The sequence below is a fragment of the Ranitomeya imitator genome, chromosome 4 (genome assembly GCF_032444005.1).
Source record: "Ranitomeya imitator isolate aRanImi1 chromosome 4, aRanImi1.pri, whole genome shotgun sequence".
Taxonomy (NCBI): Eukaryota; Metazoa; Chordata; class Amphibia; order Anura; family Dendrobatidae; genus Ranitomeya; species Ranitomeya imitator.
The window spans coordinates 425,246,792-425,273,365 of NC_091285.1; the positions used below are offsets into that span (position 1 = coordinate 425,246,792).

The 26,574-nt window shown below is 47.7% G+C and overlaps 2 protein-coding genes across 3 annotated transcripts in view; one reads left to right on the forward strand and one right to left on the reverse strand.

Moving 5' to 3' along the window:
- Nucleotides 1-8,170, reverse strand: part of NME6 (NME/NM23 nucleoside diphosphate kinase 6) — a 40,284-nt gene extending 32,114 nt beyond the window's left edge. The window contains exon 1 of one of the 2 annotated variants that reach the window (XM_069765489.1): nt 7,940-8,170. The gene's annotated coding sequence lies outside the window, so the exon portion shown is untranslated. The remainder of the gene's footprint in view (nt 1-7,939) is intronic. The other variant, XM_069765491.1, reaches the window with a different exon arrangement.
- Nucleotides 8,064-22,253, forward strand: RABL2B (RAB, member of RAS oncogene family like 2B). Its single transcript, XM_069765488.1, has 9 exons — nt 8,064-8,303; nt 10,430-10,630; nt 12,328-12,357; nt 13,379-13,458; nt 13,772-13,851; nt 14,362-14,473; nt 17,083-17,180; nt 20,239-20,322; nt 21,812-22,253. The coding sequence occupies exons 2-9, from the start codon at nt 10,524-10,526 to the stop codon at nt 21,890-21,892; spliced, it is 672 nt and encodes a 223-aa protein (XP_069621589.1). The 5' UTR covers nt 8,064-8,303; nt 10,430-10,523; the 3' UTR covers nt 21,893-22,253.
- Nucleotides 22,254-26,574: the final 4,321 nt, after the last annotated feature.

Sequence of the window (26,574 nt, forward strand, 5' to 3'; positions counted from 1 at the left end):
ATAGCTTTGATGCCTTCAGTGTGAATGTACAATTTTCATAGTCATGAAAATACAGAAAAATCTTTAAATGAGGTGTGTCCAAACTTTTGGTCTGTACAGTATATCTCAATAAAAGTATAGAAACTTATGATATGCTGAGAATTGTACTTCAGTAACCATAGAAACATTGGCGTAAAAGATCTAAAAACACTGAAGCAGCAAATTGTGGGACAAACAAATGTGTCAGTGTCAGAACCTTTGGCAACGACTCTGCATCCACTAGCTGCAGGTTTATGTCACCGCTCCCCTCTATAATTTCTGTAATTCTTTCAAAGTTATTTTCTCTGATCATGCCCCCTTCAGACTATTTATGACTTCTGGAATAATGAAAAAAAAGTGAGGACTACCCTGAGCCCTGTGTCATCCCAGGATAGCCACTCTGGAGAAGGCTATACCTTGGATGTGATCAGCAGTGTGCAGTCATCTGATGTTTAGCAGCCCATGACAGATTTCACACAGAGACAAGCACACTGATGCCCTCAGGTGTCTGGTAATAAAAGAAGTCCCATTCATTCAAATGGGGACATGAGTGACAGATGAGGCAGCAGTGACCGGTCTGTGTAGGCAGTGACAGATGAGGCAGCGGTGACCGGTCTGTGGAGGCAGTGACAGATGAGGCAGCGGTGACCGGTCTGTGGAGGCAGTGACAGATGAGGCAGCGGTGACCGGTCTGTGGAGGCAGTGACAGATGAGGTAGCAGTGACCTGTCTGTGGAGGCAGTGAAAGATGAGGCAGCAGTGACCGGTCTGTGGAGGCAGTGACAGATGAGGCAGCAGTGACCGGTCTGTGGAGGCAGTGACAGATGAGGTAGCAGTGACCTGTCTGTGTAGGCAGTGACAGATGAGGCAGCAGTGACCGGTCTGTGTAAGCAGTGACAGATGAGGCAGCGGTGACCGGTCTGTGGAGGAAGTGACAGATGAGGCAGCAGTGACCGGTCTGTGGAGGCAGTGACAGATGAGGCAGCAGTGACCTGACTGTGGAGGCAGTGACAGATGAGGCAGCGGTGACCGGTCTGTGGAGGCAGTGACAGATGAGGCAGCAGTGACTGGTCTGTGGAGGCAGTGACAGATGGGGCAGCGGTGACCGGTCTGTGGAGGCAGTGACAGATGAGGCAGCGGTGACCGGTCTGTGGAGGCAGTGACAGATGAGGCAGCGGTGACCGGTCTGTGGAGGCAGTGACAGATGAGGCAGCGGTGACCGGTCTGTGGAGGCAGTGACAGATGAGGCAGCAGTGACCGGTCTGTGGAGGCAGTGACAGATGAGGCAGCAGTGACCGGTCTGTGGAGGCAGTGACAGATGAGGCAGCAGTGACCTGACTGTGGAGGCAGTGACAGATGAGGCAGCGGTGACCGGTCTGTGGAGGCAGTGACAGATGAGGCAGCGGTGACCGGTCTGTGGAGGCAGTGACAGATGAGGCAGCAGTGACCTGACTGTGGAGGCAGTGACAGATGAGGCAGTGGTGACCGGTCTGTGGAGGCAGTGACAGATGAGGCAGCAGTGACTGGTCTGTGGAGGCAGTGACAGATGGGGCAGCGGTGACCGGTCTGTGGAGGCAGTGACAGATGAGGCAGCGGTGACCGGTCTGTGGAGGCAGTGACAGATGAGGCAGCGGTGACCGGTCTGTGGAGGCAGTGACAGATGAGGCAGCAGTGACCGGTCTGTGGAGGAAGTGATAGATGAGGTAGCAGTGACCTGTCTGTGGAGGCAGTGAAAGATGAGGCAGCAGTGACCGGTCTGTGGAGGCAGTGACAGATGAGGCAGCAGTGACCGGTCTGTGGAGGCAGTGACAGATGAGGTAGCAGTGACCTGTCTGTGGAGGCAGTGAAAGATGAGGCAGCAGTGACCGGTCTGTGGAGACAGTGACAGATGAGGCAGCAGTGACCGGTCTGTGGAGGCAGTGACAGATGAGGCAGCAGTGACCGGTCTGTGGAGGCAGTGACAGATGAGGCAGCGGTGACCGGTCTGTGGAGGCAGTGACAGATGAGGCAGCGGTGACCGGTCTGTGGAGGCAGTGACAGATGAGGCAGCGCTGTGACCGGTCTGTGGAGGCAGTGACAGATGAGGCAGCGGTGACCGGTCTGTGGAGGCAGTGACAGATGAGGCAGCGGTGACCTGTCTGTGGAGGCAGTGACAGATGAGGCAGCGGTGACCGGTCTGTGGAGGCAGTGACAGATGAGGCAGCGCCGTGACCGGTCTGTGGAGGCAGTGACAGATGAGGCAGCAGTGACCGGTCTGTGGAGGCAGTGACAGATGAGGCAGCAGTGACCGGTCTGTGGAGGCAGTGACAGATGAGCCAGCAGTAACCGGTCTGTGGAGGCAGTGATAGATGAGGCAGCAGTTAAGTAAATAAGGCAGCACACTGCAGCGCTAAAACATGTAAACTTGAAAACACGAAATTTGAACTGCATTACTGCACTAGAAATATGAAAAATGAGAGCTTTTAGCGCATAAAAAAGGCCAATTTTATGTGTACCTGGTAGCCCCTTTACGGCATCTCTCATATACCAGGTCCTACGCTTGCCTTACCTCGCTGAGAATAAACGTCTCCATCTGAATGGGTACATGTGAAACCTCTTCTTAGACTAAAATTCTCTCTCTCTATGGAGGGGTATTGGACCTGCTGCAATTAAAACACCTGAAGCTAGGAGGCGGAGTGCACGATCAGAAGGCTAAAGAATACATTTCAAAAACCTGACCGGCACATCCAAACATAGACTGAGTGTGAACAGGTGCTGAACCTAGAGTCGCCAACTCGTATATAGTTAAGTAAATAAGGCAGCACACTGCAGCGCTAAAACATGTAAACTTGAAAACACAAAATTTGAACTGCATTACTGCACTAGAAATATGAAAAATGAGAGCTTTTAGCGCATAAAAATGGCCAATTTTATGTGTACCTGGTAGCCCCTTTACGGCATCTCTCTTATACCAGGTCCTACGCTTGCCTTACCTCGCTGAGAATAAACGTTTCCATCTGAATGGGTACATGTGAAACCTCTTCTTAGACTAAAATTCTCTCTCTCTAACTATATACAAGTTGGCGACTCTAGGTTCAGCACCTGTTCACACTCAGTCTATGTTTGGATGTGCCGGTCAGGTTTTTGAAATGTATTCTTTAGCCTTCTGATCGTGCACTCCGCCTCCTAGCTTCAGGTGTTTTAATTGCAGCAGGTCCAATACCCCTCCATAGAGAGAGAGAATTTTAGTCTAAGAAGAGGTTTCACATGCACCCATTCAGATGGAGACGTTTATTCTCAGCGAGGTAAGGCAAGCGTAGGACCTGGTATAAGAGAGATGCCGTAAAGAGGCTACCAGGTACACATAAAATTGGCCATTTTTATGCGCTAAAAGCTCTCATTTTTCATATTTCTAATGCAGTAATGCAGTTCAAATTTCGTGTTTTCAAGTTTACATGTTATAGCGCTGCAGTGTGCTGCCTTATTTACTTAACTATATACGAGTTGGCGACTCTAGGTTCAGCACCTGTTCACACTCAGTCTATGTTTGGATGTGCCGGTCAGGTTTTTGAAATGTATTCTTTAGCCTTCTGATCGTGCACTCCGCCTCCTAGCTTCAGGTGTTTTAATTGTAGCAGGTCCAATACCCCTCCATAGAGAGAGAGAATTTTAGTCTAAGAAGAGGTTTCACATGTACCCATTCAGATGGAGACGTTTATTCTCAGCGAGGTAAGGCAAGCGTAGGACCTGGTATAAGAGAGATGCCGTAAAGGGGCTACCAGGTACACATAAAATTGGCCATTTTTATGCGCTAAAAGCTCTCATTTTTCATATTTCTAGTGCAGTAATGCAGTTCAAATTTCGTGTTCTCAAGTTTACATGTTTTAGCGCTGCAGTGTGCTGCCTTATTTACTTAACTATATACGAGTTGGCGACTCTAGGTTCAGCACCTGTTCACACTCAGTCTATGTTTGGATGTGCCAGTCAGGTTTTTGAAATGTATTCTTTAGCCTTCTGATCGTGCACTCCGCCTCCTAGCTTCAGGTGTTTTAATTGCAGCAGGTCCAATACCCCTCCATAGAGAGAGAGAATTTTAGTCTAAGAAGAGGTTTCACATGTACCCATTCAGATGGAGACGTTTATTCTCAGCGAGGTAAGGCAAGCGTAGGACCTGGTATAAGAGAGATGCCGTAAAGGGGCTACCAGGTACACATAAAATTGGCCATTTTTATGCGCTAAAAGCTCTCATTTATCATATTTCTAGTACAGTAATGCAGTTCAAATTTCGTGTTTTCAAGTTTACATGTTTTAGCGCTGCAGTGTGCTGCCTTATTTACTTAACTATATACGAGTTGCCGACTCTAGGTTCAGCACCTGTTCACACTGAGTCTATGTTTGGATGTGCCGGTCAGGTTTTTGAAATGTATTCTCTAGCCTTCTGATCGTGCACTCCGCCTCCTAGCCTACAGGTGTTTTAATTACAGCAGGTCCAATACCCCTCCACAGAGAGAGAGAATTTTAGTCTAGTAAGAGGTTTTCACATGCACCCATTCAGATGGAGACGTTTATTCTCAGCGAGGTAAGGCAAGCGTAGGACCTGGTATAAGAGAGATGCCGTAAAGGGGCTACCAGGTACACATAAAATTGGCCATTTTTATGCGCTAAAAGCTCTCATTTTTCATATTTCTAGTGCAGTAATGCAGTTCAAATTTCGTGTTTTCAAGTTTACATGTTTTAGCGCTGCAGTGTGCTGCCTTATTTACTTAACTATATACGAGTTGCCGACTCTAGGTTCAGCACCTGTTCACACTCAGTCTATGTTTGGATGTGCCGGTCAGGTTTTTGAGATGAGGCAGCAGTGACCGGTCTGTGGAGGCAGTGATAGATGAGGCGGCAGTGACCGGTCTGTGGATGCAGTGATAGATGAGGCGGCAGTGACCGGTCTGTGGAGGCAGTGATAGATGAGGCGGCAGTGACCGGTCTGTGGAGGCAGTGATAGATGAGGCAGCAGTGACCGGTCTGTGGAGGCAGTGACAGATGAGGCAGCAGTGACCGGTCTGTGGAGGCAGTGACAGATGAGGCAGCGGTGACCGGTCTGTGGAGGCAGTGATAGATGAGGCGGCAGTGACCGGTCTGTGGAGGCAGTGACAGATGAGGCAGCGGTGACCGGTCTGTGGAGGCAGTGATAGATGAGGCGGCAGTGACCGGTCTGTGGAGGCAGTGATAGATGAGGCAGCAGTGACCGGTCTGTGGAGGCAGTGACAGATGAGGCAGCAGTGACCGGTCTGTGGAGGCAGTGATAGATGAGGCAGCGGTGACCGGTCTGTGGAGGCAGTGACAGATGAGGCAGCGACAGATGAGGCAGCGGTGACCGGTCTGTGGAGGCAGTGACAGATGAGGCAGCAGTGACCGGTCTGTGGAGGCAGTGACAGATGAGGCAGCAGTGACCGGTCTGTGGAGGCAGTGATAGATGAGGCGGCAGTGACCGGTCTGTGGAGGCAGTGATAGATGAGGCAGCAGTGACCGGTCTGTGGAGGCAGTGATAGATGAGGCAGCAGTGACCGGTCTGTGGAGGCAGTGACAGATGAGGCAGCAGTGACCGGTCTGTGGAGGCAGTGACAGATGAGGCAGCGGTGACCGGTCTGTGGAGGCAGTGACAGATGAGGCAGCAGTGACCGGTCTGTGGAGGCAGTGATAGATGAGGCAGCAGTGACCGGTCTGTGGAGGCAGTGATAGATGAGGCAGCGGTGACCGGTCTGTGGAGGCAGTGACAGATGAGGCAGCAGTGACCGGTCTGTGGAGGCAGTGACAGATGAGGCAGCGGTGACCGGTCTGTGGAGGCAGTGACAGATGAGGCAGCAGTGACCGGTCTGTGGAGGCAGTGATAGATGAGGCAGCGGTGACCGGTCTGTGGAGGCAGTGATAGATGAGGCAGCAGTGACCGGTCTGTGGAGGCAGTGACAGATGAGGCAGCGGTGACCGGTCTGTGGAGGCAGTGACAGATGAGGCAGCAGTGACCGGTCTGTGGAGGCAGTGATAGATGAGGCAGCAGTGACCGGTCTGTGGAGGCAGTGATAGATGAGGCAGCGGTGACCGGTCTGTGGAGGCAGTGACAGATGAGGCAGCAGTGACCGGTCTGTGGAGGCAGTGACAGATGAGGCAGCGGTGACCGGTCTGTGGAGGCAGTGACAGATGAGGCAGCAGTGACCGGTCTGTGGAGGCAGTGATAGATGAGGCGGCAGTGACCGGTCTGTGGAGGCAGTGATAGATGAGGCGGCAGTGACCGGTCTGTGGAGGCAGTGATAGATGAGGCAGCAGTGACCGGTCTGTGGAGGCAGTGATAGATGAGGCAGCAGTGACCGGTCTGTGGAGGCAGTGACAGATGAGGCAGCGGTGACCGGTCTGTGGAGGCAGTGACAGATGAGGCAGCAGTGACCGGTCTGTGGATGCAGTGATAGATGAGGCGGCAGTGACCGGTCTGTGGAGGCAGTGATAGATGAGGCGGCAGTGACCGGTCTGTGGAGGCAGTGATAGATGAGGCGGCAGTGATCGGTCTGTGGATGCAGTGATAGATGAGGCAGCAGTGACCGGTCTGTGGATGCAGTGATAGATGAGGCGGCAGTGACCGGTCTGTGGATGCAGTGATAGATGAGGCGGCAGTGACCGGTCTGTGGAGGCAGTGATAGATGAGGCGGCAGTGATCGGTCTGTGGAGGCAGTGATAGATGAGGCGGCAGTGACCGGTCTGTGGAGGCAGTGATAGATGAGGCGGCAGTGACCGGTCTGTGGAGGCAGTGATAGATGAGGCGGCAGTGACCGGTCTGTGGAGGCAGTGACAGATGAGGCAGCGGTGACCGGTCTGTGGATGCAGTGATAGATGAGGCGGCAGTGACCGGTCTGTGGAGGCAGTGACAGATGAGGCAGCGGTGACCGGTCTGTGGAGGCAGTGACAGATGAGGCAGCAGTGACCGGTCTGTGGAGGCAGTGATAGATGAGGCGGCAGTGACCGGTCTGTGGAGGCAGTGACAGATGAGGCAGCAGTGACCGGTCTGTGGAGGCAGTGATAGATGAGGCAGCAGTGACCGGTCTGTGGAGGCAGTGACAGATGAGGCAGCGGTGACCGGTCTGTGGAGGCAGTGACAGATGAGGCAGCAGTGACCGGTCTGTGGAGGCAGTGATAGATGAGGCGGCAGTGACCGGTCTGTGGAGGCAGTGATAGATGAGGCGGCAGTGACCGGTCTGTGGAGGCAGTGACAGATGAGGCGGCAGTGATCGGTCTGTGGAGGCAGTGATAGATGAGGCGGCAGTGACCGGTCTGTGGAGGCAGTGACAGATGAGGCAGCAGTGACCGGTCTGTGGAGGCAGTGACAGATGAGGCGGCAGTGACCGGTCTGTGGAGGCAGTGACAGATGAGGCAGCGGTGACCGGTCTGTGGAGGCAGTGACAGATGAGGCAGCGGTGACCGGTCTGTGGAGGCAGTGACAGATGAGGCAGCAGTGACCGGTCTGTGGAGGCAGTGACAGATGAGGCAGCGGTGACCGGTCTGTGGAGGCAGTGATAGATGAGGCAGCGGTGACCGGTCTGTGGAGGGAGCACAGTAGCAGCACGGAGGAGCGGGTACTTATGTGTGGGCTCCGCGTTAATAGCCGCCACCCGGATATAAAGGCCAATAGAAGTTCCATAGTCTCTGAGCGGCGTCATAGCAACTGAATAACCGGGTGGAGCCAGAAGGGGCGGTATCACGTATAGTGAGGGCGAGGTGTTATCTAGGATTATTCCGGTACAGAAGGCTGCAGTGTGTTCTTACTACAAGATGCCCCCACCCGCACCTACTAATCCCATCACGTGGGTTACAGCGCCCCCTGCAGGCCAGTCCATGTGAGCCGTATCAGGGCGGCCATGCTGAATACACGTGGCACTTTTCGGGTTACGGCCGCTCCTCACCTCACAGTTCCGACTTCTCTATGGTAACGCAGGAGGCGTCCTAGCACAACTTCAGTCCCTGTGTGACTAGAGTGCTACGGACGCGCGGCTGCGGCACCAGCGCTCTGTGCTGCACCTAGAGGTCGGCACTGCCGATAGAGGACGCCATTTTGTTGACGTCTAGAGAAGTTCTTATCATTGATTCCGGGAATAACACAGCCGCAGAGTACTGGAGACATTATGGCTGTGCACAGTAAAAGCTAATACATCTTCTAGAAAATGCAAAGAGTGTAGCGTGGGAGGTGGCTAAAAGCGCATGCGCGGAGTGCTAACAGTTGTACGCCAGGAGGAGCATCCGTTGCTAAGCACAGGGAAGCGGAGGCAGGTCGGTGACACGGGGATGTTTGGGGCTTCCAGGATGATTAGCTAATGATTCTGTCAGTGTGTAGGTTCCCCTCGTGTAAGCGGTCAGATACCTACATTCTGTCTCGCAGGGGATTAGTGTAGTGGGTTTTGTGCAGGGTACAGCGGTGATGCCGGGCTACAGCTACGGAGTCCAGATTATGGTGGTGATGCCGGGCTACAGTTACGGTGTCCTGACTATGGTGGTGATGCCGGGCTACAGCTACGGAGTCCAGATTATGGTGGTGATGCCGGTTTACAGCTACGGTGTCCTGATTATGGTGGTGATGCCGGGCTACAGCTACGGTGTCCTGATTATGGTGGTGATGCCGGGCTACAGCTACGGTGTCCTGATTATGGCGGTGATGCCGGTTTACAGCTGTCGTGTCCTGATTATGGCGGTGATGCCGGGCTACAACTACGGAGTCCTGATTATGACGGTGATGATGGGCTATAGCTACGGTGTCCTGATTATGGCTGTGATGATGGGCTACAGCTACGGTGTCCTGATTATGACGATGATGATGGGCTACAGCTACGGTGTCCTGATTATGGCTGTGATGATGGGCTACAGCTACGGTGTCCTGATTATGGTTGTGATGATGGGCTACAGCTATGGTGTCCTGATTATGACGGTGATGATGGGCTACAGCTACGGTGTCCTGATTATGGCTGTGATGATGGGCTACAGCTACGGTGTCCTGATTATGGTGGTTATGACGGGATACAGCTACGGTGTCCTGATTATGGCAGTGATGCCGGGCTACAGCTGTGGTGTCCTGATTATGGCGGTTATGACGGGATACAGCTACGGTGTCCTGATTATGGCAGTGATGCCGGGCTACAGCTGTGGTGTCCTGATTATGGCGGTGATGCCGGGCTACAGCTACGCAGTCCTGATTATGGCTGTGATGATGGGCTACAGCTACGGTGTCCTGATTATGGCTGTGATGATGGGCTACAGCTACGGTGTCCTGATTATGGCTGTGATGATGGGCTACAGCTACGGTGTCCTGATTATGAGGGTGATGATGGGCTACAGCTACGGTGTCCTGATTATGGCTGTGATGATGGGCTACAGCTACGGTGTCCTGATTATGGCTGTGATGATGGGCTACAGCTACGGTGTCCTGATTATGACGGTGATGATGGGCTACAGCTACGGTGTCCTGATTATGGCTGTCATGATGGGCTACAGCTACGGTGTCCTGATTATGACGGTGATGATGGGCTACAGCTACGGTGTCCTGATTATGACGGTGATGCCGGGCTACAGCTGTGGTGTCCTGATTATGGCGGTTATGACTGGTTACAGCTGCAGAACCTAATTATGGCGGTGATGCCGGGCTACAGCTGTGGTGTCCTGATTATGGCGGTGATGCCGGGCTACAGCTACGGAGTCCTGATGATGGGCTACAGCTACGGTGTCCTGATTATGACGGTGATGATGGGCTACTCGTGCAGTGTCCTGATTATGGCGGTGATTACTGGCTACACCTGCCGTGTCCTGATTATGGCGGTGATTACTGGCTACACCTGCCGTGTCCTGATTATGGCGGTGATTACTGGCTACACCTGCCGTGTCCTGATTATGGCGGTGATTACTGGCTACACCTGCCGTGTCCTGATTATGGCGGTGATTACTGGCTACACCTGCCGTGTCCTGATTATGGCGGTGATTACTGGCTACACCTGCCGTGTCCTGATTATGGCGGTGATGACGGGCTACACCTGCTCTGTCCTGATTATGGCGGTGATTACTGGCTACACCTGCGCTGTCCTAATTATGGCGGTGATGCCCGGCTACACCTGCCGAGTCCTGATTATGGCGGTTATGACGGGATGCAGCTGCAGAACCTAATTATGGCGGTGATGCCGGGCTACACCTGCCGTGTCCTGATTATGGCGGTGATGCCGGACTGCAGCCATGTTGTCACTTCCATTTGTGCATATGATGGTTGTTGAATCATATGATGACTTGAGTAATGTCACTCCCCTGATGAGAGGTTACAGAGGGACATAATGGGGCTGGGGGTTGTGCCCCTTATTGTGATGCTGTGTACCCCAGTAGATGCCGTGACCTGTAGTGTCTGTGCTTTCCTCCTTCAGGGTCACAGTTGGAGCAGACTTTCTGGCACTCACATACTGTCATGTTCGGCTGTTAGTCTGGTACCTGTACATCTTGAGGCTCACCCTCATCGCTATGGCCGGAGATGATCCAGGAGTCACCGAGGTCGACCAAGAGAAATATGACGCAGATGAAAATGTCAAAATCATCTGTCTCGGGGACAGCGCGGTCGGAAAGTCAAAGTGAGTCCTGGTAGTTAAATCTCGGAGGTCTGCGATGGTCCTGAAAATCGGCATGTAATGGGAAATCTGCGAGCAGGGAAGGTATTGTACACCAGGGTCCCATATTATGGTTACACACAATTCAGATGTCCGTGCATCACAAACTTATTCAGGTGCCCAGTATAGTTCATGGTGGTGTTCACATGTCTGTAAAGACATCAGTTTCTAGACCCAAGGAAAGTCAACGGGGTCTTTTGAGGGTGGGAAAGAAAACCCACAAATATATCATCTTAGTGATTACATCTTAATATGTAGGAAAATGGTGGACATACCGTACTGTGCAAACGTTAGACGCTTGTGAGAAACAATGCTGCAAAGTAAGAATGCTTCAGAAATAGAAGTGTTAATAGTTTATTTTTATCAAGTAACAAAATACAAACTTTCTCGTACACAAATCGTCAGATATCTGAGGCCTAAGGCTGCATTCACACTCCATGTGTCATGGTCCATATACGGGCTGTGATCTCTAGACTGGCATGGCGGGCAGTTTGACGTATGGATGAACCCAATGAGGAGAACAAATGTCTGTGTGCTGGAGCTAATCATCGGGCCACATCCTGTATGGGAACTAGTGTTGAGCAGACGTGCTCCGATAACATCTGGGCATGCTCGTATACTATGTTCGAGTCCCTGCAGCTGCATGATTTGTGGATGTCAACCTCAACACGTGAGGATTGCATAACAAACAGGCAGTCCCCACATGTGTTGTGGCTGTCTAATAGCCATAAATCATGCAGCTGCAGGGACTCGAACATAATATACGAGCACACCCAGATACTCTGATAACAACATCTGAGCACATTCGCTCATCACTATTGGAACCCTATGGAAAGTGACTGTGCTGTGTCTGTTTTTGGCAAATGGTCAGATCACATTAGTAGCCTTGCATTGACCGTCTGACTGCAGTATAAGCCCTCTTATATTCCGGCTATAACGCCACTCATGGATCTATACTGGTGTAAGTTTGTTGGGCTGAATCTTGGATGTGTTGGAGAACCTGTCATGTAGAAAATGATTTCTGATCTGCAGGCGGTATATTATACAGTGGGAGGAGGTGATCCACTTGATATGCATTTTTTTTCTGGGAAAAGTTTCCGTAAAACTTGTTTTATTCATTGAAATTCCTGGTGGTTGTGGGTGAACCTAATCGGTGCTTATCAGCCTTCCCTGTATGACAGTGTGTGCAGAGACGGCTGTCAATCAGGGATTTCAGTACATAAAATCTGTGGGAGTGTTCTTTCTTTATAATTTCACAGTTTGAGTGGTGTCAAAAAAGTAAGTTTTCTGCCCCAGTAATATACTTACCTAACAGCAGGAGTCTTCCCGTGCTGCTCCGGTCCTGCTCTGCCATTTTGGGATCGCATCTTCTGGCTCGCCATTGCTCAGTGTAAGTCTTAAATTGAGTAGTGGCTTCCGGATCGCCGATCACACGCCGTAGTGGTCACAACATACAGAAGACCGACTGGAGCAGCGCTGATGACAGTTGGTATGTATAAGGCTGGGTGCAGGGAGTCAGCATTAGTGGCACCTCCCCCTGAAAAAAATCACGCTGGAGTGGAACATTAATCTGAAAGTTTAAAATACAGAAGTAGAGGAAGATAATTATGGTATAGCTAAAGCCGCACACTCTCATAATTTATTCCATGTTGTGATTACAGATTAATGGAACGTTTCCTAATGGATGGATTGTATCCTTTTTGAATAGTGTCTTTCCTTCATTCATGATATAATGTGACATGTAGCCTGTGGCTAGCCCATTATTACCACGCCAAAGACCGGTCTATAGTAATCACCAGACAGTGGCTCAGTGAAGAGAACAAAACCTGAGAATCTAAGGTTAGTGGGTGTCATTGGGAGGGATGGGGAATGTTTGCTAAGAACTGTCAGGCAAGTAGATGCTATCTACCTGTCACCAGCTTACAGCGGTCACAGAACACTTCTGCCCGTGATTCTGTTGTCTCATTTGATCTTGCATGAATGGAGCAGCTATGTGGGCTGCTCTGTCAACGGGGCATGACTGCCGACATCATGGTGATTGACAGGTGTCTCCCCGCAGTTAGGAATCAGGGAACCTGTTATCAATCAGCATGACATCGGCAATTACATCCCATCAACTGAACAGAGCTGAAGAGAAACCACTGCTTTGTAAATGTGACGTCACCTGAAGACAGGAGCTGATCTGTGACCCCTCTGAGCTAGCATAGATTGGCGCCGTGCAGAAAGAAAAGGTGCTTGGCAACTACCCACCTGTCAGCTCCGTTTCTTCCCAACTAGCCTAGTCGATAGCACCCAAGAGTCCCTCCTTCCTGCTGCTGCAGAGATTTCAAGCTGCAGTTCTGTCTGGCTGGGAAGGCAGAGGCTGAATACACTTGGACTCATGAGCTCTCTCTATACTTGTTTTAATATCTGGGTTACACAACCACCCTTAAAGTGAACCTGTCAGCAGGATTGTGCTCGGTGTCCGTTTGACAGTGTTAAACGGAATAAAATGAAACACACGAGAAGTTCTTGTGTAGTCACACTTCGGGGCGGCCTCTATGCAGGTCTTTCCTTGGTTTCTCTGGCTTAGAGCAGAAAGAAAAGACTCTGCCTACAGTCCTCTGTATTTTAAATGATGACATTGCTTTAGTTCTGTCTCGGTAGACCTTTTGGATACTTCCAGAACTTTTATTTATCAGATGTATGTGTTGAAACCTTAACCTTTCTCAGTCGTCCTCAGCAGCTTTCAACTTTTGCGCTAACCCTGTATAAATATACCACGACTGTGGATGACAAGACGATCCTGGTTGGTGAGTAACGCCTAAGAATCTTACTCTAGTTTCAGAGCCTGATGGGTTAATGCTGTATTGGTTAATGATATAGAACCTGTATTTATTTCATTAAATGGGTATTCTGATAAATGAGATCTCTCCTGTATCCATAGGACAAGTGATAAATGTGTGATCACTGGGATCCCCATCATATGCTAGACCAGAGGTCCCGAGTCTCTGCTCTTCCTCGCTGCACTCAAGCATGGCACCCTATTGGATGTCTATGGGGCTGACAAATGTGGAAAGTCTGGTCTAAAGCTCTGTCAGCTGATCTACTTCTTGTGTGTTTCAGATTTCTGGGATACAGCGGGGCAGGAGAGATTCCAGAGCATGCATGCCTCCTACTACCACAAGGCGCATGCGTGTATCATGGTATGGATCACACTTGGCTCTAACCCTACCACACACGTCTTGAAATTGACCTACTGTGGAGCCTTTTGTTCAGGTGTCTTGAATCTGTAGCCGATAGGGTGACATCTGTGTGCCAGTCATTATGGCCGCCACTGCACTGTAATATTATCACGCATCCTGCCAAGACCCCTGAACGACTGGCGCAGTAATAGAGTAGGAAAATGCTAAACTGTATTACATGCTTTAAGACTATAATTTACTATTATAGGGAGAACACTCTTAGGCCACATTCACATGTTCAGTATTTGGTCAGTATTTTACCGCAGTATTTGTAATCCAAAACCAGGAGTGGGTGATAAATACAGAAGTGGTGCACATGTTTCTATTATACTTTTTCACTGATTGTTCCTCTCCTGGTTTTGGCTTACAAAACGTGGCCTTATTAGTCTCTAGACATAACTTTTTTGTGTGTGTGTGTGTGTGTTCTAGCCTCAACTTCTTTTATTTCTTTATTATTTTTTTTTTTTAAAGGTGTTTGATGTGCAGCGAAAAGTTACATATAAAAACCTGTCTAACTGGTACCAAGAGCTGCGGGAGTACCGGCCAGAAATCCCCTGTATTGTTGTGGCAAATAAGATTGACGGTGAGGCAATTACATTTTTATTTTTTGGAAAGAGAACTATAAAAGAGTATAACAATAATCATAACAAGTGTTCATAACATATGGTGGAAAAGGAGACTACTCTAAGAGATCCTGCTATTAGAATTCCCTATGGTCCCCATGATGGAGAGGCTCCAAGATCATCTCCCTGTTTTCTCGGGAATGAGGTTAATTTGAGAAATTGTGGGATGAAAAGAAACATAGAAAGGGGGCCAATGATTGAAAGGACTATTCTCATTCCTGCCTCACATGCCGAGGTGGAAATGATTGCTTTTAGGTCTAGGCCACCAGAAGTGTGTACAGCACAACTGCGCTTTGCTTAAGTTCAATAAATGGGGGGTTACATAAACTGCTGAGCACAGTTGGCTACCGTACTTTTGTTACCGCAACTCAGGAGTTAGGCTGTGTGCACACGTTGCAGATTTCCAGTGGTTCCGCAGCTTTTTTTTTTCCGCGCAGAAACGCTACAGATCCGCAAGTGATTTACAGTACAATGTAAATCAATGGCAAAAAAAATGCTATGCTAATGGTGCGGAAAAATCTGCACAGAAAACGTAGAGGATTACAAAAAGGACCACGTCACTTCTTTTGTGCAGATCTGCAGCGTTTCTGCACCCATTCCATTATAAAAATCCGCAGGGGTAAAAACGCATGAAATCCGCAACAAAAACACAGAAAATCCGCATTAAAAAAAAAGCGCAGATTTTGACCTACGTTTTCTGCCAAGAGATAAGGAATCCGCACAGAAAATTTCACAGGCAAATCCGCAACGTGTGCACATAGCCTTACTCCAACAGTGTAGCTCATGTTGCTAGGCTTTTTCTGCAACTTCTTGTGGCCAGGACTTAGAAGCAGGTATTACCTTCCTGGCAATGGGAATACTCCTGTTAAAGAGTTTAACTTCTTTTTACAGTGTCAGTATATTGAAAGGATTATCATTTATGATCAGTGATGGGCAGACCGGTGGATGTTCTGGTACCTGAACTTTAACAAGTTTGGTTCGGGTATCCGAGCTTCCACCAAAACGTGAACCCCATTGAAAATAATGGTTCCTGAACTGCTGAAAAACAAGACCAATTCTGTCTGTGTCTCCCACGGACTTCAGACCTACCCAAAACGCTGCGCCGAATTTCAGCAGAAAGTCTGTGTTCAGCGTTCAGGCCCGAACAGTGTACAAACGCCGGCCATTAATCAGGGTCGCAAAAAATTATTGTTCATGGTTCATTGTAGAAAATGGCCCTTTATAAAGCTCTACTACAATCTGATACTTCTGCACAAATGTGTACAAAAAAAAAGTATCAAGTGCATTTTGTCACTGATCTTCCTTAACCCCTTCACGACATGCCCCGTACTATTACTGCACATGTCGTGTCTCCCCCATTGATGTGGGCTCCGGCGTTGAGCCCACAAAGCCGCGACATGTTAACTGATTTGAACAGCTGACATGTGCCCGCAATAGCGGCGGGTGGAATCGCGATAAACCCGCCACTATTAACTAGTTAAATGCCGCTGTCAAATTCTGACAGTGGCATTTAACTAGCGCTTCCGATGCACACATCGCTGACCCCCGTCACGTGAACTCCAGAATTAAGGGTTTTTTTTTTGTTTTGTTTTTTATCGCTCAGACATTGCATTAAAATGCAATAACGGGCGATCAAAAGAACATATCTGCACCAAAATGGTATCATTAAAAACGTCAGCTTGGCGTGCAAAAAATAAGCCCTCACCCGACCCCAGATCCCGAAAAATGGAAATGCTATTGGTAACGGAAACCTTTTTTAACCAAAGTTTAGATTTTTTTTTTCACCACTTAGATAAAAAATAACTTAGACATGTTTGGTGTCTATGAACTTGTAATGACCTGGAGAATCACAATGGCAGGTCAGTTTTAGCATTTAATGAACCTAGCAAAAAAGCCAAACAAAAAAACAAGTGTGGGATTGCGCTTTTTTTGCAATTTCCCCACACTTGGAATTTTTTTCCCGTTTTCTAGTACAAGACATGGTAAAAACCAATGATGTCGTTCAAAAGTACAACTCGTCCCGCAAATAATAAGCCCTCACATGGCTGTATTGATGGAAAAATAAAAGTTATGGCTCTGAAAAGGAGGGGAGCGAAAACGAAAACACAAAAACTAAAAAGGGCTCCGTCATGAACAAATATACGTTGATTTAGCAAAGTAGAAATGCTCTTAAAGAGATTGTCCCTTTTTTAAAATGTTGTATCTTTAAAGGTTTAAAATAACAAAAATGAAGTTTGCCCTACTTGGGTCTAGCACTCTGGTCTTTACCATCTGCAGCAGTGACATCGAATCTGCAGCCAATCGCTGGGCTCAGTGGTTCTTAAAATGTCTATGGCCGGACAAGCGAAGGCCATTGATTGGCTGCAGCAGTTACTGTGTAGATGTGGCATCATCAGCATGTAAACTACAATCTGATCAGAGGCAGCGCTGGATTCAGTGAGTGAACAATCGCTCTGTCTGTTTTAAACCCCTTCAACTCTGTCCCTGTAAACGTTTTATTGTATCGATGTCCGTCCTACGCACTACTAGTTCATGCTGATATTGTCATTTGTGTTCATTCTTGTTCTAGCTGATCACCGAGTGACACAGAAGGGCTTTAATTTTGCCAAGAAGCATAGCCTGCCATTTTACTTTGTGTCTGCTGCTGATGGCACTAACGTAGTAAAGGTAATATACAAAATATGAGGTTGTTTTTTTATTTTATTTTTTCATCTGTACTTTTCCTATCATAACTTTTTTTTTTTTTTTTTTATATGTATGTATACCAGGGATGACCAGATCTAATTTGAGCGCAGTTTTGTGCCACCTATGACGCCAAGAAATACCTTGCACTGATTGTACTTGTTTTTTGCTATGAGTTTTCTCGGTCCTCCTTCCTGTACCTAATTTAAGTGATTTAACCTGATAAAACACTGACTTTCCAAGATCTTTTTAACACATTGCCACTTCAGTACAGTAGCATTACTGTGTATATACTGTGTATATATACAGTACAGACCAAAAGTTTGGACACACCTTCTCGTTTAAAGATTTTTCTGTATTTTTATGACTATGAAAATTGTAAATTCACACTAAAGGCATCAAAACTATGAATTAACACATGTGGAGTTATATACTTAACAAAAAAAAGTGTGAAACAACTGAAATTATGTCTTCTATTCTAGGTTCTTCAAAGTAGCCACCGGTTGCTTTGATGACTGCTGTGCACACTCTTGGCATTCTCTTTGATGAGTTTCAAGAGTTAATCTCCGGGAATGGTCTTCCAACAATCTTGAAGGAGTTCCCAGAGATGCGTAGCACTTGTTGGCCCCTTTGCCTTCACTCTGGGGTCCAGCTCACCCCAAACAATCTCGATTGGGTACAGGTCTGGTGACTGTGGAGGCCAGGTCATCTGGCGTAGAACCCCATCACTCTCCTTCTTGGTCAAATAGCCCTTACACAGCCTGGAGGTGTGTTTGAGGTCATTGTCCTGTTGAAAAATAAATGATGGTCCAACTAAACGCAAACCAGATGAAATAGCATGCCGCTGCAAGATGCTGTGGTAGCCATGCTGGTTCAGTATGCCTTCAATTTTGAATAAATCCCCAACAGTATCACCAGCAAAGCACCCCCACGCCATCACACCTCCTCCTCCATGCTTCATGGTGGGAACCAGGCATGTAGAGTCCATCCTTTCACCTTTTCTGCGCCGCACAAAGACACGGTGGTTGGGACCAAAGATCTCAAATTTGGACTCACCAGACCAAAGCACAGATTTCCACTGGTCTAATGTCCATTCCTTGTGTTCTTTAGCCCAAACAAGTCTCTTCTGCTTGTTGCCTGTCCTTAGCAGTGGTTTCCTAGCAGCTATTTTACCACGAAGGCCTGCTGCACAAAGTCTCCTCTTAACAGTTGTTGTAGAGATGTGTCTGCTGCTAGACCTCTGTGTGGTATTGACCTGGTCTCTAATCTGAGCTGCTGTTAACCTGCGATTTGAGTCTGGTGACTCTGATAAACTTATCCTCAGAAGCAGAGGTGACTGTTGGTCTTCCTTTCCTGGGGCGGTCCTCATGTGAGCCAGTTTCTTTGTAGCGCTTGATGGTTTTTGCCACTGCACTTGAAGACACTTTCAAAGTTTTCCCAAATTTTCGGACTGACTGACCTTCATTTCTTAAAGTAATGATGGCCACTCGTTCTTCTTTACTTAGAATTTGTATTATGGCAAGAAAAAAGCAGCTAACAGTCTATTCAGTAGGACTATCAGCTGTGTATCCACCAGACTTCTGCACAACACAACTGATAGTCCAAATGCCATTTATAAGGCAAGAAATCCCACTTATTAAACCTGACAGGGCACACCTGTGAAGTGAAAACCATTCCCGGTGACTACCTCTTGAAGCTCATCAAGAGAATGCCAAGAGTGTGCAAAGCAGTCATCAAAGCAAAAGGTGGCTACTTTGAAGAACCTAGAATATAAGACATCATTTCAGTTGTTTCACACTTTTTTGTTAGGTATATAATTCCACATGTTAATTTATAGTTTTGATGCCTTCAGTGTGAAATTTTCAGTCATGAAAATATGGAAAAATCTTTAAAGGGCCACTGTCACCCCCTACAGCCGTTATAAACTAAAAGAGCCACCTTGTGCAGCAGTAATGCTGCATTCTAACAAGGTGGCTCTTTTAGTTTTGTGTTCATGTATTACTAAAATAAAGCGTTTTGAAACATTTCAAAAATACCTGTCTTTGTCCATGGAGGCGGGTCTGAAGCCTCCTCTGTGAAGCGCCCAACTGCCGTCACTCATCTCTTCTGGGGCGATGGTCGCCGCCCCCTGCGCGCTGTTTTCTTCTGAAATCCGGTGCCTGCGCTGTGCGTGCCTGCCTGGGGCAGGCGCAGTGCTCATTCGCCGTCATAGCTCTCAGATGCCGGGTTCCTGACTGTGCAGGCAGTGTGGCCACCCTGTTACTGAATCCCCGCCCCACACTGTTATGCATTATGCACAGTGCGGGGCTGGGATTCCTGGGCAGATTCCTGCACAGACCGACGCTGGAAGGCGGGGAACCTGGGGGAGCGTCTGACAAGCGCAGTGCGCATGCCCAGGAATCCCAGCCCTGCAATGTGCATAATGCGTAACACAGTGCGGGGCGCGGATTCAGTAACAAGGTGGCCACACTGCCCGCACAGGCGCAGGCAGGAACCCGGCATCTGAGAGCTATGACGGCCAATGAACACTGCGCTTGCCCCAGGCAGGCACGCACAGCTCAGGCGCCGGATTTAAGAAGAACAGCGCGCAGGGGGCGGCGACCATCGCCCCTGAAGAGATGAGTGACGGCAGTTGGGCGCTTCACAGAGGAGGCTTCAGACCCGCCTCCATGGACAAAGACAGGTATTTTTGAAGAGTTTCAAAACGCTTTATTTTAGTAATACATTACTGCTGCACAAGGTGGCTCTTTTAGTTTATAACGGCTGGAGGGGGTGACAGGGGCCATTTAAATGAGGTGTGTCCAAACTTTTGGTCTGCACAGTGTGTGTGTATATATGTGTGTGTATATATGTATGTGTGTGTGTGTATATGTGTGTGTGTATATATATATATATATATATACACACACACACACACACACACACACACACACACACACACACACACACACACACACACACACACACACACACTGTACCTTTTTTTTTTCCCTATTGACCAGTTATGCTTTCTGTTAACAATGCTGTTCCTTCTACTATGCAGCTGTTTTCAGATGCTATAAGGCTAGCTGTATCGTACAAGCAGAACTCCAGGGACTTTTTGGATGAAGTGATGCGAGAGTTGGAGGTATGGGCCCCCGATGTATTAATGTGCTCCCTGCTACTCCTGTTTGCTTGGGCATGTGTGTAAATCTTTTCTTGAAAAAAGGTCTAGGGCTACCAATCAATTAGTGTATGAAACAAGGTAGAGGTAGTCATTAAAAAGTGACTCTTAATAATAGTATTGTTCACCATTATTTTAAATAATAAGACACGCAATACATAAAACAGAAAACGCATAACAATTCATATGCATTGGTGGTATATGGATATGTAGTATAACAATGCAATATAATTCATAAGCTATGCATATTCATTTATATATATCATAAATTGGTCGGACATATCAAACCTAGTTGGTTATGTAAATGGGTCCCAATATTCATAAAATGATAATAAATGGAACTGTCTCACCCAAATGTGTAGTCCAGAAAAATTCTTAGAAGGATCCTATTGGTCAACAACTTATCATGCACCTTGTCTTCAATGACATATTGGGGTGTGACAGATCTTTTTTTTTTTTTTTTTTTATAATGTCGTCATTTCCTAATACTATATTACCCAGTGTGTGTAGTAACGTGGTACTTCAGTTGAATAGAGCCAGGCAATCTACTTCTATAAGGTTTCTCTCTAACCCTACTACACTTGGCTACATAGCTACCCACATCTGAGGAAAAAGGACATTCTCATAGTAACATAGTTATTAAGGTTGAAGGAAGACTTTAAGTCCATCTAGTTCAACCCATAGCCTAACCTAACAAGCCCTAACATGTTGATCCAGAGGAAGGCAAAAAACAACCATGTGGCAAAGAGTAAGCTCCACATTGGGGAAAAAAATTCCTTCCCGACTCCACATACGGCAATCAGACTAGTTCCCTGGATCAACGCCCTATCAAGGAATCTAGTGTATATACCCTGTAACATTATACTTTTCAAGAAATGCATCCAATCCCCTCTTAAATTTAAGTAACGAATCACTCATTACAACATCATACGGCAGAGAGTTCCATAGTCTCACTGCTCTTACAGTAAAGAATCTGCGTCTGTGATTATGCTTAAACCTTCTTTCCTCCAGACGTAGGAACATTCTAATAGTGCATAAGAAGACTGAGTTACTGTAACCAACTCCATATAGTATCACATTTTAACTTATTTCCAGTCCTGCCATTGTTGCATGACTTCATGTTTTGTCCGGCTATTTACTTTTTATCTTTTCATGGAAACCTCATCTCATTCATGCTGCCCGAACCATGAATCAGAGACCAGCTTGTGTATTACAGACACTTGTTTTACTCTGAAGCTCTACAGAATGTCATAATTGAAGAAGCAGCTGGGGATGAGGTGACTAGTCCAAGAGGCAGGTGTCTGCCCACTGAGCTAGACTGACTTTCTCTACATCTGTCATTCGGGGAGGGGGTGAGAGAAGCTGCTGAGGACCTGCCTCTTGGACTAGTCTTATGGTGCTTGGTTATTGATTTATATGTTCTTAAACTGAACATCTCTTCTTTTCTGAACAGAACTTTGAGCTGGAGAAACCTGAGGATGCATCCGATAAAGAGGAAATATCTGAGGGCACAGAGTCACCAAAAACTGTCTGAGCGAACACCAGTTTTGACGCAAACAAACTTTTTACCACTTATTTATGGGAATCCGAGGAAACTGAGCCTCCTGCGGTTCTGTTACAATGTTATTTGGAATAATAATGGGAGACATAATGGACAACTGGAACCAAATACTCTGAAGCTTGGTCACTTTACCTCCTGTGAGCAGCGGTAGCTGCTGATCACATTAGATTTACATTATACCAGTGACTCGACAATCTGCTCCATGACCTACAATGTGATCACATTAGAATGTAACAATAGACTTTTAGAAATGTGATGCTTTATCTGAATTCTGTATTTGCTATTGTATCTGCATTTATTAGATCTTTAGGTATCTTATTAAATTATTATTCATAACCTGTTGTGTCCCTTTGGTATTTTGCACATGCAGTGGTTTTCTCTAGTCACCTTCCACGACGGCATATGGAGGTTGTCTCTTTGCCCTAATGGGGAACAGGAAACACAGAGAGGTTTAAAAGGACCTCCCACCTGCCAGTGTCTTTCCTGTTCCCCATGGGACAGGGAGAGGTCTCCAGGTGCTGTAGTGGCCGGCGACTGCGGTACCTTTATACAGGCTTTGCCTGTCTGAGCCGGGCAGCTGATGGTCGCGCTCCGCCTCCTTCCTTTGCTGCTCCCGTCGTCCTGCTTGCAGGTGCCTCGGGACCCCCTCCCGGCCTTCCCGCGCCCCCACGAGGGCAAAGCAGGCCTGAGATCCCTCGCCGGGCTCCTCCATGAGCTGCCCGGTGTTCTCCCCCCTCCATTTGGTCGGCTCGGCGTTCCGGAAGTGACGTCAGCGGCTCGCGCGCGTCACTTCCGGTTTTTCGTATCATCTGGAAGCCGGTACTTCCGGGTTCGCCGGCCGGCATGTCGGGCTGATGGTGTCCCCTCACATGGATCCTGGAGGGGAAGGGGGAACTTTTTGATTGCTGGAGGCAGGTGCGGACGGCGTTCTTAAACCCTGCTGAACCACCACTGAGGTAAGGCTTTTTCCCCAGTATGGATGGTTCTTTGTGCCCTGCGTCTGCGGAGCCCAGCGCTACCCCTGCTACAGTGAGTGTTTGCAGGGATAGGATCTGGGAGGTAGTACCTTTAGGGGGTTTAGTGTCCTCACTCCTCTCTCCCTTTCTGTTTCAGGGAGAAAAGTCTGCCCCTAGAGCTGCTAATAAAAAGAAGTGCCCAGTCTGTTCTGCTAAATTCCCTCTTAACTGGGATAAAAAGCTCTGCCAGCCAGGTACTGACAGGATTGTAAAAGCTGAGCAACCATCTCTATTGGATGAAATTCGCTCCCTCGTGAAACAGGAGGTGCAATCTTCATTAGCAGCTTTTACTCCTCCACCTCCACCACCGCCACCACATTCCCCAGCTAAGAATAGAAAAATTCAGGTCATTGAATCTGATTCTTTCATACTTCATCTGTGGGCTGGGAAGATCCAGTATCGCCTAAAGCTGAGGTCAGGCAATACCTCTTCTCCTCAGATTATATTGAGGATCTAGTATCTGCTGTCCGTAATACTATGGGCCTTGAAGAGGAACCTGAACCTCAGTCCATACAGGATCAGATGTTTGGTGGGCTCAGATTGGAGAGGAGATTGGGGTTCCCAGTGCACGCTAACATTGTTTGTATGATTGATCAGGAATGGGAACAGCCTGAGAAACGCCTCAGTACCCCTTCAGAAATGAAGCATAGATTTCCCCTAGAGGGCGAAATTATCAAATTGGACATTCCAAAGGTTGTTGTGCAGGTGGCTAGAGTCGCCAAAAGAACAGCACTCCCTTTTGAGGATTCTTCACAATTAAAGGATCCTATGGACAGGAAGATTGAAAGTCTCCTAAAAAAAAGTATTGGGAAACTTCTACATCTGTCCTTAAGGCTAACGTTGCTTCTACTTGTGTTGCCAGGGCCCTCTCCTGCTGGCTAGAAAAATTAGAGTCTCACATATCTCAAGGTACCTCAAGAGGCGAGATATTAGATTCACTTCACATTCTACATAAAGCTACTGGGTTTCTGGCTGACGCTTCTCTAGAATCTGTTAGAGTGGCCGCCAGATCTCTGGTGCTTTCCAACTCTGCCAAGAAGAGCCCTCTGGCTTAAAGTATGGAGTGGTGATATCACCTCTAAAGCCAGGTTGTGTGCCATACCCTTTAAGGGAGATTATGTCTGGCCTTAGATGACATTCTTGACAAGGCTACCGACAAGAAAAAGGCACTCCCGGAGCAAAAACAACCTAGGAAACGTTTTTTTCGTGCCCCACAGTTTCAGCCCTCTCAAGTGAGAGGTAAAGGCAAAACCGGCAGGTGGAGTTACGCAAAGGGTAGAGGGAAAAATATTTTTGTCCCACAGCAGCAGCAGCAGTCCCAATAGGACAAACAATGACTCCGACCCGGTGGGGGGAAGACTCTCAAAATATGTGGGTCAGTGGGAAAATATCACCAGTTCCCACTGGGTCCTCAATGTTATCAAGGAGGGCCTATTGATAGAGTTAATTTCTTCCCCCCCCCCCCCTCAGGGTCTAAAAGTTACTACCCTTCCGTCATCAAGAGATCGCAGTTTGTTGAAATCGGGTCTCAGAGATCTTGTGAAAGCAAATGTGATCTCCCCAGTTCCACAATTGGAATAGGGAAAAGGACATTATTCCCGGCTGTTTTTGGTACCCAAACCCTCAGGGGACGTCCAAATTATTATAAACCTAAAAGGTCTAAATCAACATGTGAAATATCGCAAGTTCAAGATGGAGTCTGTAAAATCTGCAATTCCTCTGATAGCACATCACTCCTTTATGGCAACCATCGACCTAAAGGACGCATATTTTCACATTCCTATTCACCCGAGACACAGAAAATATCTCAGGTTTGCGATACAGGGGAGTCATCGTGTGGAGCACTATCAGTTTGGAGTCCTTCCATTCGGCATTTCCTCAGCACCGAGGGTGTTCTCAAAAATCATGGCAGAGGCGGTGTCATTTATCCGGAAACAAGGTGTCTGTATAGTGCCCTATCTGGACGATCTCCTGATAGTAGCTCCCACCGAGATGACCCTGATGTCCCATGTGTCAACCACTTTGGAGATATTGAAGTCTCTGGGTTGGGTTCCAAATATGAAAAAATCTCAGCTTCAACCCTCAAAAACCAGGAAGTTCTTGGGTGTGGTTCTGGACTCTGCAAAACAGATGTCCTTTCTCCCAGACGATCACAGGCTACCATTAGTAGCAAAAATCAGAAGATTCAAAGAGATGAGATGTCCTACTCTGCGAGAAGGAATGTCTCTCTTAGGCTCCATGACAGCCTGCATACAATCGGTGGCTTGGGATCAAGCTCACTCAAGAATTCTCCAAACCCACATTCTGGACAAGTGGGATGGTCGACCTGGCACTCTAACAAACAGGATCCACACACCCGGGCGAGCGAAAGCATCCTTAACATGGTGGATGAATTCCAGAAACCTCCTAAAGGGCGTGAGCTGGATTCAGCTTCCACTAACCACGATCAAGACAGATGCCAGCAAGAGGGGCTGGGGAGCCATAATAAACCATGTTCCTTACCAAGGTCTTTGGAACCGGTCGATCAGCGAGAAATCGTCAAATTTCAGAGAGCTCAAAGCTGTGGAAGAGGTCAACATGTCCAGATTTATTCAGACAATATGACCATGGTGGCTCACATCAGGCATCAGGGCAGTACAAAATTCCTCAGTTTGAAAAAGATCTCCGCTCAAATCTTTTATTGGGCCGAAAAACACTTATTGTCCCTGACGGCAATTCACCTAAAGGGGGCTGCAAATATTCAGGCAGATTACCTGAGCCGCCAGGACATTCATCCTGGCGAATGGAGCCTGGATCTGCAAACGTTCAATATGCTGGTACAAAAGTGGGGTCTTCCAGATGTCGACCTCTGTCTCTCACCTGAACGCAAAAGTCGGAACCTTTTTTTCTTTGAACCCAAGAGGCCATCCCAGAGGAGTGGATGCCCTAGTCCAAGATTAGCATTTCCAGCTAGCCTATGCATTTCCACCAATTCCAATTCTTGCAAAGGTTCTACGGAAGATACGGATAGAAGGGACTCTGACTATCCTGATAGCTCCTTTTTGGCCCAAAAGAAGTTGGTTCAACTTGATCATCCAACTACAAGTGGAGGGGCCGGTAATGTTACCACTAAAAGTCAATCTCCTCTCTCAGGGTCCCATTCTCCACGCAAACCCTCAGAAATGGAACTTAGCGGCGTGGTTACTGAAGCCCAGGTTTTGAAAGCAAAAGGGTTATCGGACCCTGTCATAGCTACTCTACAAAAATCGAGAAAGCCAGTAACCAACGCCATCTACAACAAAATCTGGAAAAAGTTTTCGTCATTTTGTCTGCATAACCTTCCAGACCCTCTAAAGCCAAATATACCTAATATATTAGATTTTTTACAAAAAGGCTTGGAGATGGGTCTTAGACCCAGTACTCTTAAAGTCCAGGTCTCTGCGCTTAGTTCTTTTTTTGATCAAGATCTGGCAGGTCATTGCTGGATCAAAAGGTTCTTAACATCAGCAACTAGGATGAATCCTAGAAAACAGATCATAGTTCCCCCATGGGATCTCAATGTGGTGCTCCAAGGTCTTACAGGCCCGCCTTTTGAACCTTTGTCCTCCTGCTCTCCTCAAAATCTTGCCTATAAAACTGTGTTTTTAGTAGCCATAACTT